The sequence below is a fragment of the Perca flavescens genome, chromosome 14 (genome assembly GCF_004354835.1).
Source record: "Perca flavescens isolate YP-PL-M2 chromosome 14, PFLA_1.0, whole genome shotgun sequence".
Lineage (NCBI taxonomy): Eukaryota > Metazoa > Chordata > Actinopteri > Perciformes > Percidae > Perca > Perca flavescens.
In genome coordinates, this window is record NC_041344.1 from 20,927,197 (window position 1) to 20,942,959 (window position 15,763).

The window sequence follows — 15,763 nt, forward strand, 5'->3', positions numbered from 1 at the left end:
AAGTCAGGGAATCAACAAAGTCGGTAGAGGTCACCCTGTGGGCACCATGAATGTCAGTACTAAATGTCATGGCAATCCACCTGGTAGTCGTTGAAATGTTTCAGTCTGGACCAAAGTGGTGGACTGACCGATCAACCTACAGACCAGCCTTGCCATTCCTATAGATCCATGCAGCCAGCATATATGTATAATGTTAATGTTGAGTATAGCCATTATTAGGTGTGTGACGAGACACCCAGCTCACGAGACGAGACACGAGATTCTGTTCACGAGATCGTGGTTAGAGGTGAGATTTTAACACTATTTTACAGAAAACTTCAATGAAGAAATAAGACTGGAAAAATAGTCCTTTATTCAAACAAAAGTCACAAAATGAAAACCAAGCACTGAAAGGTTTTGCCATAAACTCAAATGACTGGCTTCTCTCCTTATTACTTGTTACTTATTCCATATGTATGGTGGAGAGAGAGTCTCTTCACTCAGAGAACCAAGGTTACAACATAACTAAGCGTTTTCTGGCAGTAGTTGAGACCGTTGAGACCAAATGTTTTGTACTTGAATCTGTCATTGTACAGTAGACAGAGAGAAATAAAACTTATTTTACTATTGTTTTACATTGAAGACTTTCTAAAGCACAAATAAATTACCATAAAACACTCAACAGATGATTTTTGTGAAGACAGATGTTATTTTCTCCTCCTCTGCATTTTATTAATTGTAGCACTAAACAAGGAAGTATGCTACTCTAGTATCGATTTATGACCATTGGATGAAGGGAGAACATTTCTCTTTGTTTAATATCATTAAAAGTAAAGATGCTGTCTGCTTCCCGACTAATTTTAACCGAGAAAGAGAGTGGTCTGCACGAGATAGCGCCACAGTGAACTGCACGCTGTGGAAGAGAGAGAGAATTCTCTAACGTTCTAACAATGCGTTTTCCAGGCAACTTTAGTCAACTTTGGAGAACGGCCGGGGGATTTTCTATGCAAGACACTTTTTATTTCAACGAGAAATCTCGTCACATTTAATCTTGCGCGAGATCTCGTCACACCTCTAGCCATTATACATGTGTGGTTGGCAGCAGTCCGAACTGTCTGTTCTACAGATTTTGGTCAGACTTGTGGTTGCCAGCTGCGGGCCTGGTCCTGACCTGTACTCTGGCCATTTTTCAGCTCCCTATAGTAAAACACGCAGCAGGCAGCAGTATCCTACCATACTGCAAGGTTAAACACAGTTGCAGTCTCACACGTTACTGTCTGTTTTTTTGTCCTGCTCAGAACTAAATCCAACTATTGTCAGAAAACAAGATTGTAGACTACATCCTATCTAAGAAGAGAAATGTAAAAATGTATACCTATAGTAAAAGCCTAAAAAATACATCAATTGAATCAGTAATCAGTCTGCACTGGTTGACCTTCACATTTCAGCAATCTCTTCTACCTTTTTTATCCTTTTTTACACCAGGGGGATTTTTGAGCTGTGTCTTTGGGTTCCTTAATATGTACCAAATTGACTGAACATGGCCTTTCCTCACTAGAAAACCAAGTGGTGTTCGGACAATCTGGAGATATATACCAGTAGTTTCCGTTTAGAGCATGATAACCGCCAGGATTTTTACTTATCTTGTGGGTAAATGATTTCCATTCAATGCTACAGTCTGTCTCTTTGTTTCTCTTTCACCCTCTTTCTACCTATTCTTGTTTCCTCTGTGCATGCTCTTTTTCAATCTTGTCAATCCATCTCTCAGTCACCAATGCTCTCTTGTCCATCCTTTGCCTTTTCAGTTCATCTGTCTCTAACATTCTTTGGAATTCCCTCTCCTGCTTTTTTCTTATCTAACTCCATCACTGTGCCTCCTATGTCTCTTCTTTGCTTGCCTTCTCTCATGGATCCAAACTCATCTGTCCTCATCTTTCTCCATGACCTCTTGCTCTCTCTCTTTCTCTCTATCTCTTTCTCTCTCTCTCCCTCTCAAGTGACTGGCCATATGCTAATGTATTTGTAGATAGCACACAGTGACTTAGAGGGGCCATTAGAAAGTGTACTTACTGCCAATGGTAGCATCACATTTAGGACGTCCCGGACAAGGTGTGTGTGTGTGTGTGTGTGTGTGTGTGTGTGTGTGTGTGTGTGTGTGTGTGTGTGTGTGTGTGTGTGTGTGTGTGTGTGTGTGTGTGTGTGTGTGTGTGTGTGTGTGTGTGTGTGTGTGTGTGTGTGTGTGTGTGTGTGTGTGTGTGTGTGTGTGTGTGTGTGTGTGTGTGTGTGTGTGTGAATGATTGATGGCAGGGAGGTCATGGATAGAGCTCACACAGGGGAAAGAATAACAACCAACTCTAGCAGCATCAAGCTACATCAATGTGCCCAAGCTCTGTGTACACCCAGCACAGTGTCTCTTAAACAGAGTGCCATTATTCACTGTAGTTTGTTGCATCTTTATCATGTGGTAAGATATTAGTCAAATCCATGCCACAACCCCTAGAACATGACTACTCCGCAGCCCTGTGGAGATAGGTCTGGCAATGTAAGACTACAGCATGACAAATAAACAAATAAAATGTAACTAAAAGCACAAATATCTGATAATAAATTTGCCCTCATTATTGTTAACTTTCACGTTTCCAACAATACTAAAATGTTGATGAGAGAAGCCAGCATTGCTTATTGACAAACAAAAATCTGGCTTCAGGCATCAATCAATGCATGTAATGGGACATAACGCCTCATTGGCCTCTTTCACACAATGCAAAGAGGACAGGGCACGGAGATAGGCAGTGACTAACTTGCTCATTGACACTGCAGCAGGATGGATGTGGTAAAACTCTTTGGGCATGCAGCGTTGTTTGATATGTCACTTCATCAAACTAAATGTGTAATATTCCTACTCTGAAATCCTTGCTTGTAGGAGACAGCACTGAGTGGCAAATGTCACTAGTTTCTCAGATTTTAATAATAGCAGCTGCAATCAGTGTGGGTGTTCAGTTGGTGTCTGACTGAGAAACAGACAGCCGGGTTGACGCCTAAATCATCATCCAAGTGTGCGTATGCACATATCTGCGTAAACACTTTGCATACCCTTGCACCGCTTTATTCGGCGCCAGCATCCAGCTTTCTGCAGAACCCTGAGCTTCAGACGTGAGTGACAACAGCATGCATGTTCGAGTCTGCTTGTGCACAGCTCTCTCACCTCCTCCCCCTCCTCTACGGTGCAGAGAGCAGTGGGAGCGCTTGGCAGGGATGAGATGTGAAGTGACGGTTGACTCTTGCTGTGGAGGAGAGGCTCCTACGAGGACCACGCATTATGTTTCTCTACACTACAGTTTCCTGTTGCTTAAGGGGCTGCTTTGTGGTGGTAGCATCGATTTGGAACATAATAGCTATACTCACTGTTTACTCATCAAAGAATATAATTGCCTTGTCATATTTGTAGGTACAATATCTCCTTTATAAAAATGTCCTTAAGCATCCAGAATCATGCTGCTGAGGCGGTTATTTCTATCTCTATCATGTGAGCCAACTTCTATATTTGATTTTGTGTGCTAAAGTCGGTTAACTCCTTGTGCTCCGTCTCCAGGTGTTCAACACCTACTCCAACGAGGACTATGACCGTCGTAACGAAGAGGTGGATCCTGTGGCCTCCTCCGCAGAGTACGAGCTAGAGAAGAGGGTGGAGAAACTGGAGCTTTTCCCGGTGGAGCTAGAGAAAGGTGGGAAAGAAAATCTAAGAACATCGTAACGAGGAGGTGGATCCTGTCAGTTACCCAATATACCCAGTAGATAGAATCACTTACATATAGGATGTCACTTTTCTTTAGGTACGATATTTCTATTTTCGCCTTTCTATCAAAAAGGTTGTTTCTTCATTACTTTTCTTTCAGTATTTCTTTATCCACCCCCCCACCCCCCAATTCAATTAACGATAAGATTGTATTATTTTCAAAACCCTTAAAAAACATATTTACTGCTTTTCAGCATCCTGTTTAAATGCAGAAGTTCACTACAAATCTCTTTTGATCACAATAAAAGATATTGTAGTGCACGGTTTGTCCTAATTCCCCCGCATGAGCTGTTGAGGTTTTCCTGTGTTGAAATCCAATATTGCCAAGAACCTGAAATAGAATGACTTTACATCATAGGATTTCACCATCCACTCACCGTTACGTAACCCTAACAACTCGTGAATAATTAATGCAGGATGGAGACGGACGAATGCTACGCTGGAAGGGAATTTCCCATCCAGCACATGTCCTAATCATCTGAAGGCCACCCTGCCTATAGTAAATGTCTCATCCTCTTCTCCATTAATAAATCAACTGTTCTTTTGTGGACTGTATTCATCTGTCCATTGTTTGCATGTATCCCTCAGTCCACCTGACATCAGTATACTAGGAGCCATTTTGGGTTTGTTCCAAGCTCATTGGAAAGTTAGAAAATGGAGGCCCTTAACCCATCACACACATTCACACTCTAACTGTGTGTGTGTGTGTGTGTGTGTGTGTGTGTGTGTGTGTGTGTGTGTGTGTGTGTGTGTGTGTGTGTGTGTGTGTGTGTTTTTTCCAGATGATGACGGCCTAGGCATCAGTATCATCGGGATGGGTGTCGGCGCTGATGCAGGCCTGGAGAAACTGGGCATCTTCGTCAAGACCGTTATCGAGGGCGGAGCTGCTGAGAGGGACGCCAGGTGAGATTTGTTTTCTTGTTGGACATCACACATATTAATGAGTGATAAGTGAATCTGGAGACACAGTATGGCAGATTAGAGAGCATGAAAGCTCATTTTCTTGTTTTTCTTGTTTCAGCTTCGTCACTAGGTGATGTGTGTGTGCGTGTTGTTGCGAGGGAGAAACTGGTTTGTATTTGTGCATTAAAAATTGTGAACAGTGCAGAGTAAACCAGCTGTAGAGGAGGAGATGACAGCTTCCCAGCAGGCGAGCTGTGGTTTTCTGCCTCTAAACTGTCAGCTTCTACCTATTATTGTGTCTGCGTGGTTCAGGTTCGTCATAAACAGATTTAAAGACTAAAAAGCACTTCCACTCCATACGCTCTATATATGAGAGCAGTAAGGTTCAGGATCAATTCCGTTGTGAGCTTGTAGAGCTGATCCCTTTTTCTTCTCATGTGAACTAAGTTTTACTTAGTTCTCCACAATCTATCCAATGTATTTGCAGTTTTGTTAACAATTCTAACAGAGCTCTTTTGAGGCTGTTTGAATTGTTAACAAAACCGCAAATACATTCTAGAGAAACTATGCTTGCTTACATTTTCAGCCACGCTAGCGGCGAGGTTCCTGGGATGGCATTGTCGGTCTGTCGGTTGGTCCTCTGCTTTGGTCCAGACTACCAGGAAATTTTGCACAATGACATTAATTTAGGGCCATCCTGCTGGCCGCTGGACGATGCAATACAGCTGCAATGTGTCTGGTTCGGTTCCAGCCGGAGACCTTTGTTGCATGTCATACCCCTCTTTCTCTGCACACATTTACTGTTTGGATCTACAGTATACTGTTATCTATTCAATCACGCAAAAATCATCTTAATAGAAGATGTATGTTGAATAATGACTTAAATACATAAACTTGGACATTTGTTAGATATTTGGATTGGACATTTATACAGTTGAACTCTTGCGTACAGTAAGTACATATTAGTGTTCTTTAACCCACTCGCTAGGTGATCCTGCAAGTTTATTTAAAACAAACTAGTGTACTAGTGTATACATAATGAACCACTTACCAAAGTGTGTAAAATACTGTGTATCGTATTTTACTGTGTAAAATCCTTCCGATGTGGACAGCAGTGTTGGTGTCCCAGTGTTGCTCTCAGTGATGGTCACTATTTAGACTAACTGTAAAAACAATCCATTTACAGTTCAGCCAGTTTCAACCTTGAACCTGTTTGCTGCTGACCTTTCCACAAACAGAGCAGGTGAGGGAGGAGGAAAAAAATCCTCTTTACTTATTTTTTTAAAATATTTTGATAGTGTAGGTCAGTCAGTTTGATGCTGTGTTGAAACATTATAACAGAGAATAATAGGAGAGAAATAAACTGACTTGATTCATTCGCCCTCTAAGTGCTATCTGCCTCACGCACACACTCAGCAGAGGAGTCACTAGCCAGAATGTAATTTCCTTCCATCATTACCCTTTCCAGCTATAGGGCTCTCTCGCTCTCTCTCTTGCTGGGTCAGACTTAATGGTCTGACGCACACACTCACAGGCAGACAGATAGATGTGCTTGGCTTTGGCCCACTGTCTGTACTGGGGTGAGATGGGGGTTATGAGATGAAGGTTTGCTTTATTGGTATGAATCTTCCTTTGTTGTCATTCTGTTTTTTTTTTTTTTTTCCTGCTGCCTATTCTCAGCAGCTATATATCAACCAGCCTTGGCCACCTGAAGCCAAATTGAGATGTTAGATGCCATGCAGGACAAAAAAGTGTCTGAGCTGCTGACTGGCAGACAACCAGCTCGCTCTCTGTCTGCCTGTCAGGCCTAATGCGTCTCTCTACATCCATGTGGCAGCTCTATGCAGCCATCAGAGGACATTGCTTGATTTAGATTGTAAATTTGCAGGAAATTTACTCAAATATTAAACTGCAATTTGCAGACGTTTGCAAGGAAACCTGTCCTAGGGACTAAAGAAAGGATATGTCTATTGTGAGTCCCTCAAGTTTGTAGAAGTGTTATTTTAAATCACTTCAGTACTCTTCCAACAATACGAAATAATGGGTTATTGGTTATTAGATTGTTCTTCCATCATGCAAATGTATTTCATATATTTAGAAATTGTGCACAAGGCAGAATTTGTTTGTCTAATGGCTCAGGATAAATGGAAGCCGTAATGGTGCATGCTTAGTGATCTCTGTAGAACTGAATAAAACTCCCATGAAAGAGTAACTCATTATCCTCTCAATTATCCCGAGCGTCCTCACTCTCCAGTCTCCAGAGTAGTTGTGCTGGTATGATTGGACCATTTTATATCATAAAAATGTGATGATTGGACAAGATTGAAGTGTTATTAAATTGTCTATATTGAAGAGATTGGTAGAAGTCCTACATATTTGCATGTTGTTATTACTTGGATCAAATAAAAGCAGGACCTCTACAGTGAAGACCAGAGTGGTTTGTTGTAGAAGAAAATTATATATGTGTGGTGCCTGCAAGCAGTGAAGTATTAGAACAATATGCTGTTTTGTTGACAAATAATGAGAGCGTTATTCAAAAATCAAAGGTTTTGTTGCAGATTTCCAAGTGGATTTATTTGAACATTTAGCAAGGACATCTATAAGTTATTTCTTCTCTATTCCCCTGTCACGAGTAGTGGATCATCTGGAGTTTTATTTCCGATCAAGAGCTAAGTTGACCTCTCATCGTGTGCAGAGCAGAGCAGTGTTGTGTTGTGGCTCAGGGCGAAGGGCTAGCTGGCCTCCATGTCCTCGGTTGTCCTCCCAGTTTGTTTTGAGCCTCATCTCTTCTGTCTCTTCGTCAGGCAATAGTCTGAAGCTATCACAGTGGAAATTTGTGACCGCAAGAAAGTTTGGTACTGTTGTAATCAACAAAGAAATGTGAACATGCATGATAGGCCAGTTTGTTTGTCCATTGTGCCTCTTGTAGTAGTGTTGCTGCATAAGTCATGTATTTTTTGAGACAAGTCAGGGACATTGTGTATGGGCTATATCAGCTTTTAGCTCACATGTACACACAGGTCGTGAACACAGACTGTCACACTGGAATCACCAGTAAAGGATGGTTGCACAAAGTGTTGAATGATGCTTTTGTATGTGTGTGTGTGTGTGTGTGTGTGTGTGTGTGTCAGGATCAAGGTGAATGACCAGATCGTGGAGGTGGATGGGACCAGTCTGGTGGGCGTCACCCAGAGCTTTGCTGCCACCGTCCTCAGGAACACATCAGGAGTGGTCAGGTACGAAAAATTATCAGTCCCACATGTAATCTTATACTCCTATATTTTAGTACAAAAACAACTCTGCTACTTAGTTGAGATAATTTGAATATGGACTTTATAGAAACAGGACAGAGTGATGACAGTGACTCCATTGCTGAAGAGTGAATTTTCATTCAAGAAATGTATCAAAGTCAATTACATTGGAAGTTCAATTATGGTACTCCAGCATTGGTTGAAGCTTAAATATAAAATAAGATGTTAAGATCCAGTGCTTGATTAAATCCTTTTTTTTTTTATTCCATTCACACATACGATTTGTATGTTTTCACCCGCTGATGAGGATCTTTGGATTACCATAAGATTATAGAAGTGTGTCAAGCAGCTATCAGCCCCAAGAACCAGACGTACCATCATACAGTATCAGACATAATTACTTACAAACTAAAGCCTCCTTTAAATTCAAGCAATGATCAGTGAGCTACAGTCTTCACTTTTCATTACAGCTGGATGATACAATTCTAAGTGTTGCTCGTCCTGCTGTCATGGTGCAAAAGTTGCAAAACAGCCGCTTAAGCAGCCATGCTCAGTGAGATTTTGTTTGGCAGGCCCCTTAACGCCATTACCATATCTGAGATACTTGAAGATGTGGGAACACAATATGTGACAAAAGTCTGATGTGTTTGACAGTCAAGCAGTTTTTGGCAGGGGTTCGCTTAGAGCAGCGGGGAACACACACACACACACACACACACACACACACACACACGCATTGCAGGAAGGCTTTAATGTGGAAAGCCAGCGCTGTCCTTGGCAATGTTGTTAGACTGCCATCTTTCACTTTCAGTTGGTTCTTGCTCTTGTCTTTGTTTTTTCCTTTCGGGTGTTTTTATTTATTATCTTTTCTATTTCTGTTTCATCCCCATCGTCTGATAGGGAGTATCTCCTGTCCTCTCTGACTTCTCTTCTTACTCTTTCTCATCTTATGTGCTGTTTTCACCCATCTTTGCATTCCCGGGAACCTTTGTTTACCTTGTCATGCTTCACTTTCTTTGAATTAATTGATCCATCCATCCATCCATATACACACTCCACACGGTATGACAGCCGTTACATTGCTGTTATATAATCCAAAAGCTTCAGTGTGGTTTTCAACCATTCTGGTCACAATGTTCACTCAATGTGTGTGGAGAGTACAGTGCCCAGGGAAAAGCTGGTGGCTAGCAAAGACATGTCCGACAGTATCAGAACAGATGATGTTTGCTGAACTAATATTGACAGTGGGGTTTTCCACATACCAGGATGTGGCACTATAGGTAAGGCAGCCTTGAAAATGATCCATCTACCACCTGTCCATCTATCTAGCAAGTATAGATAGATTTAAATGAGCAGTGCATAAAGCTTTATAGTCTTATCTGCCTATTAAAGATCTAGAATTACACTGAATTACTGATACAATATAGAAAATACACTACTGTGACAAACTTATAGCAAATCGTAATAATTACACTCACTGCTATTTCTCATGGAATCATCAGACTTATTTTCACGCTTTTCTCCCTTTCTGCTTTCACTATTTCTGTCTTCCTCCATCAAGTCTCACCCACTCACTCCTCTTCCTCATCCTCCTCCTCCTCCTTGGTAAATCCTTCTCTCTCTGCCTGATCACCAGAGGTTTTATGGCCAACTGTCCTAGATTTGCCATTTTAGCTATATTTAACCCTGACTTCCAGCAGCATATACTACAGGTTTCAGTCAGAAGTTCCCCCCCACTGTGACAGTATAAAATACAGTTTTAAAGGCCCACAAATATAGATCACTTGTGGGTAAATGCAAGAGAAATATGCACTTTGTAACATAATATGTATAATAGACTCAATGGTTTGGTCTTACTTATAGAAGACAGCTGCTAAATTTAGACTGAATTTTAGCCCAATACTCAGACTAATTGTGTGAGTTGCATTAACTAATCTTGAAATCTAAAAAGGCCAAGCTGACATGAGTTTACAGCAGTCTTCCTTTGCAGAACACTCTAAGCATAAGCATTAACTCTAATTATATGCACCTTCTTCCATCGATTGTCCTTTCCATTTAAGATTGGCAATACTATATATTTATTTTATCCCATGAAATGTCCAAAACCAACAATTAATTCATCTTCCGAACTGAGAATTTGCCAAAACCTGATATACAGTAGCTTGTTCCTTTGTGCCATATATCTCAATGGTTGTAGAAAAACTATTAAAAACACATAATTGAGCCACACTGTTGCACTGGGTGACATGGCCTTTCATTATTATGGTGATGTAGTTTATTTAGAGTCATCCAAATAAAGCATCCTACTCCTGTGAATATTCACTAGCGCACCACATCGTGTATATTAGTAAACAGCTGAAAATAGTCCCCAGCAAATGCACTTCTTACTTTTCTTTAGGTTACATTTACTAAAAACTACAGTGGCCAGTTGTTTTAGGAAACTATTAGTCTTTTAAAACAATCAAAAAATATAATTGCTGCCTGTTTTTTTAATACATCTAACGGGGACTTCTTTTAATGGGACTCGTCAAAAAATAAGAAACATATAGAATACCATATTCAAAAGTCATGATGCACCAAATGTTACCAACCTACAGAAAAAAAAGTTTAACAAAAAGAGGAATTCTCTATGGTCGACCAGTCATATCAGACATCTTTGCAGTAAATGCCTGTGAACCCAGTGCTACCTAATGGGGAAGACACATGTCCTGTTGCACTGTTTTCATCTTTCCTTTCTGCATTTGAGCCTTCTTTTTCACTTGCCCCTTCAAGTTCCTGCATCATACTATATGTTTAACAAGAGCCATGCCTGTATTAACTGGAGTAAATGAGATCAGTAGTGAAGGTTTCTGTAGTTGAATTGAAGCAGCGCTGTGTGTGGCAGCCCCAGAACAGTGGGAGGCAAGGAGGAACCAAGACAGACTCCCCATGCATGAGGAGAAATGCTGTTTTCAGGTCAGCTGCTCCTCAGATCTCCCTGCTGTCCAAAGGCGTGTTCCAGTACAGTACTTAGCTTAGCCAGGGCCCTGTCTCTTCCTTTTAAAAAAAAAATAAAAAAAAATATATATATATATATATATATATATATATATATATATATATATATATATATATATATATATATATCTGCCTGCCCTTCAGTTGTTTCTTTACATATAGGTCAAATACGCCTCTTTGCTGGAGCGTAAGGCCTTTTCTGTATCGCCTTTAGAAATATATGAAAGAGCTCTCAGGAACTGAATTCACTTGATTAGACCCTCTCTGTCTCTCTCTCTCTCTCTCTCTCTCTCTCTCTCTCTCTCTCTCTCTCTCTCTCTCAATTCAATTCAATTAAAATTGCTTTATTGGCATGAATGTCAGAAATAACAATATTGCCAAAGCGCTCTCTCTCTCTCTCTCTCTCTCTCTCTCTCTCTCTCTCTCTCTCTCTCCTGTGTGTCTCACGCTTCCTTGTACATGTACAGTAGGAACATGCCTTTCACAAACACACACACACACACACACACACATTGCCTCTCTGTTTTGTTTTTAGATTCATGATAATTTAAACTATGTGCTCTTGAATCTAAGATGACTATATCCTTATTTGCCCCTGTCATATGACAAACACGCACACACACACTTTATAGGTTATATTTGGGACAAACCTAAACTTTTTTAAACATCATTTGTGCTCTTTCTCCTATTAATTCTCACTTTTTCTATGTGTTAATGTGATATGCATTGTTGGCTGGTCCCATGTGTAACTGCAGTAGTTAGTCACTAGCTTGGAGGCACAGCCTGTGGCTTTCTTCATTTAGTTCTTTGCCAGGCTAATAAAAGGCTGCCTCGCTGAGCTGACTGTCTTCTCATATTATTATGTGTCCCGTCTCCCAGCCCTGCCCTGATACGTCAGCAGATATTGCTGTCATTGCTATGTGGCTGTGGGCCTCTGCTTCTCTCACACAGTGCCTGCTGTGGTCATTTCACTGTATAAATACACACCACCACAAGAAAGAAAAAAAAGTAGCAGAAATTTGGAATTTTTTTATATTTGCCCTAAAAACGACATTACTATCAGGTATGATGTGACAATAAAAATCTCTAAAATGTACAGTAACTGTTACGTAATCACACACTGGTTGACTCTGTGTATGTGTTACCAGGACTGTCTGTACAGTAACAGTGCATGCCTGCGTGTTGTTGCAGGTTTGTGATTGGCCGAGAGCGTCCGGGCCAGCAGAGTGAGGTGGCCACGCTCATCCAGCAGACCCTGGAGCAAGAGAGGAGACAGAGGGAGCTGTTGGAGCAGCAATACGCCCAATATGATGCTGATGATGATGAGGTAATGACCACACACAACCATGGCCACTATACAGGGTGTCTCGGAGGTGCAATAAAGGATTGTGTATACATATGAGATTATGCACCTTATAGCCCCCCCACACACACACACACACACACACACACACTTAATACAATAACTTTCTCTTATACTGATTAAGCTCCTTATATCTACATTAATTTCATCCGCTTTTTCATCAAGTTCATCCGTTGTCAGTACACACACTTCTTATACATGACACTACATTGGAAATTCAAAGCTTCTAGTTGTCACTTAATGTAGATCAACTCCGTTGTCATGACAGTTTACTGGAAATTGTAGCTTATTAACTCCATAAAGCTGACTGACAGTGGGCTTTGATGCTGGCACACAAAACACCCTTTTTCAAAGACACACACACACACACACACACACACACACACACACACACACACACACACACAGACACACACACACACACACACACCAAAGAGGATGCCATGTGAGATTCGGTGCTAGAAAGCATCACTCAGCATTTCCCTCTCTGCCGCTGCTTATTCACAGCATGTTTAATCCACCAGCCACTGAGCTCATGGCCCTGCAACACTCGCACTTTATAAATACACATGTAATCACACTAAAGTAACATAAATCAATTCATAGTGTGCCCTCACTAACACACACAGGAACAGCTGCACTCATGCAGACACACTCACTCAGGGATTTCCATCAGTGTTTGTTTGAAGTATTTCATTTCTTGGTGGATTGAGAGCCTTCATGCATAAGAAACTCCTTGCCAGGCCCCGGAAGCTGATCCCAGCGCTCCCATAATCACAGCCCCATACACATGTAACACTGTCAACTCCTGTTAAAACTCCTATAGAGAGTTGAGAATTCAGCCATTAGCAAAGACCTCACTGCTTTGCAGAGTCTGATTTAAACACAATAAAACCTCCCTCAGCCGCTTTGGTCATGTCGTCATTTCAGGTAGGATATATATTGAAAATCAAAATAAACTTGAGTTTTTATTTTTTATTTCAATGAACACACTGTGTCACAAATCCCCGGAAAGACACATCAACATAAGAATGGTAATCATATTAAAATTGTTAATCCATACATAGATTACTAACCGCAGTAAAAACACACTTGAAATCTGCCACAATTGAACACCAAGCCATCCATAACTCCCTACATAACTGCCGATAGGGTAAACAATTACAGAACTCTTGCAGAGATCTATGGGGCAATAAAGAGAACTCATCAATATTAATATCTCTATAAATATTAGAATGAGTTCTCACCGGAGGGGAGGTTATTTCTCACTCTGAGTGCTGCCTGGGTTGATCTGACAGACATCTCTTTAGTGGTGCTGGGGCTCCTGTCCCAAGAGGAAGAAATGCTCCTTCAGTTAGCTATAGACATCACACACTCATGTCAGTCCATGTGTGGGTTTGATATGTAATATAACACACATGCATGCCCATCTGTCGGCAGTTAAATGTGAACACACACATGGGAAAAGCATGGAGACGCACACACACACGCTTCAATATAAGTCAAAACACTTGTATTGCTACCTTTTTTTATATGATTGTAAAATTAAATGAATTGGAGTTTAAACTGTTATTTGGTCAAAACAAGGATTTTAAAGACATCATCTTGAGCTCTGGGAAATTGTTGTTGCCATTTTTCTGTGTTTTTTGATATTTTATAAACCTATGATTAAAAAAAAATAGTATACACAATAATTGTTAATAAAATAATAATTTGGTTTTTAATACAAATTATGTAGAAACAAATCTGAAGATACAGAACAAGGCACACATAAGTCAATTATTCAATCAAGAATGAATAGAAGTGGCTGATTTGCATCACTGTGCTGACAGATCTGTTCTCTCATGTCTGCACCAACATGGAGACATGTGACCGCACACATGCACCACGTTTACATCATAATGGGATGGATGGTAGAGATGGAATAGATTCCTATTTCTAAGGACAATTGCATGTTTGTAGAATTGGTGGTGTGAGGGTATAAATGAAGTGTATTGATATTTTAGTGCCACATCCATACAATCTAGGTTTTATTATGTTGAACAACAGATTTTGGCTGATGTAAGGCATTCATTTTATTTGCTTATTCAGGCTCTTATTGCTTCTTATTATTTAGCACCAAGTCAGATATATCGGAGCTTTCATGACGCATTGAGGCAACTCCCATATGATATGAATGCATTTTTGTAAAAATATTAAATACAACTTTAAGTAATCACATTTTGCAAGTTCTACCAGTTAAACAAACAAAAAGCAAGATAATATATGAGGGTGGTATATGATCAGGGCGTGGTGGTATTTTGTGTGTGGCGTGGGTGGATGCAGACTATTTGTATATTTTGCGTCATACATCATACTCATTTTAGACATTCATAGTGCAGATCATCACACGCTGAGCACCCTCTAAACAACAGCAAGATTTCTCCTTAAATTGCCCCTTCCTTTCCTGATTCTTCATGCATGTGGTAGGTGATGCATTTATCATATGCAAATTGGTGTTTGACTTCCCTGCCATGTTCATTGGTTAACTCCACCTTTAGTGATTGGGACCTTAATTTAGGATGCTGGTACCATGTCAACAAGCAAGCCTATTATGGAAATGGAAACTCTATGTCGGTCATGCATGCAAACAAATCAGGCCTGAGATCTGCTATCTGGGTGGGAGATAGATGGAGGGAAGTTCAGGGAGCAAGATGAAGAGAAGATATAGGCCAAGATAATGATGTGTGTGTGTGTCTGTGTGTGTGTGTGTGTGTGTGTGTGTGTGTGTGTGTGCGTGTGCAACAATGGAAAGAGCTTTTAGATTAGACCAGAGAAACAAGACAGAGAGAATCACAATGTAATGTGGGAATATGCAGTAGTGACATGAATATTTATATTTAGATGATAAAATGTATACATGCAAAACAATCAACTTGACTGATTGATAGGAAGAGAGTATGTTAGATAGGATAGGATTCTTGTGTGATGTTAAGAGGGAGACAGAGACGTTTTCATATAATAGCTCCACTGGGAATATCAGGCTCTGTTGGTCATCAGCCAAAAATATACATGCAGCATAATGACCTACATTAATGTCAATCCACAAAACGTTGAGGGACTTTTATTAGTCAGAGATTTTCTTAGATTGCTGACATCTAGAGACACATTTACAGACTCAAACCGTACTAGTTTTGACCAGTAACCTCCTCCTTACACATAAGGGGAGATGGGGACTACTCAGCGTAATCACTCAAAATGGGTTATTTAAGTCATTGTGTGTCATCTGGAAATGTACTTCGAGATCTCAGATCATGCTAAACCGTAGAGGCCACTCCGAAGGGTCCATGCACCATCTTCCCCAGTATAGTCCAAGAAGGGGTCCCAGATTTCAAAATAGCGAAAAGGCATGTCTCTGAGCCAGAAGCTAATAGCTTCTAATGGGAGAAGTTCCAACACACTCAGAGTCCATTGTGAAATCGTGGGAACAGAGTC

General features: G+C 40.6%; 1 protein-coding gene across 5 annotated transcripts in view; it reads left to right on the forward strand.

Moving 5' to 3' along the window:
• The window catches only part of ppp1r9a (protein phosphatase 1, regulatory subunit 9A), a 51,616-nt gene that overhangs the window by 18,710 nt on the left and 17,143 nt on the right, over window positions 1-15,763 (forward strand). For all 5 annotated transcript variants that reach the window (XM_028597925.1, XM_028597930.1, XM_028597928.1 and 2 more), the window contains exons 3-6: window positions 3,572-3,704; window positions 4,558-4,678; window positions 7,810-7,914; window positions 12,118-12,253. In XM_028597925.1, coding sequence (XP_028453726.1) covers window positions 3,572-3,704; window positions 4,558-4,678; window positions 7,810-7,914; window positions 12,118-12,253 — 495 coding nt within the window. The remainder of the gene's footprint in view (window positions 1-3,571; window positions 3,705-4,557; window positions 4,679-7,809; window positions 7,915-12,117; window positions 12,254-15,763) is intronic.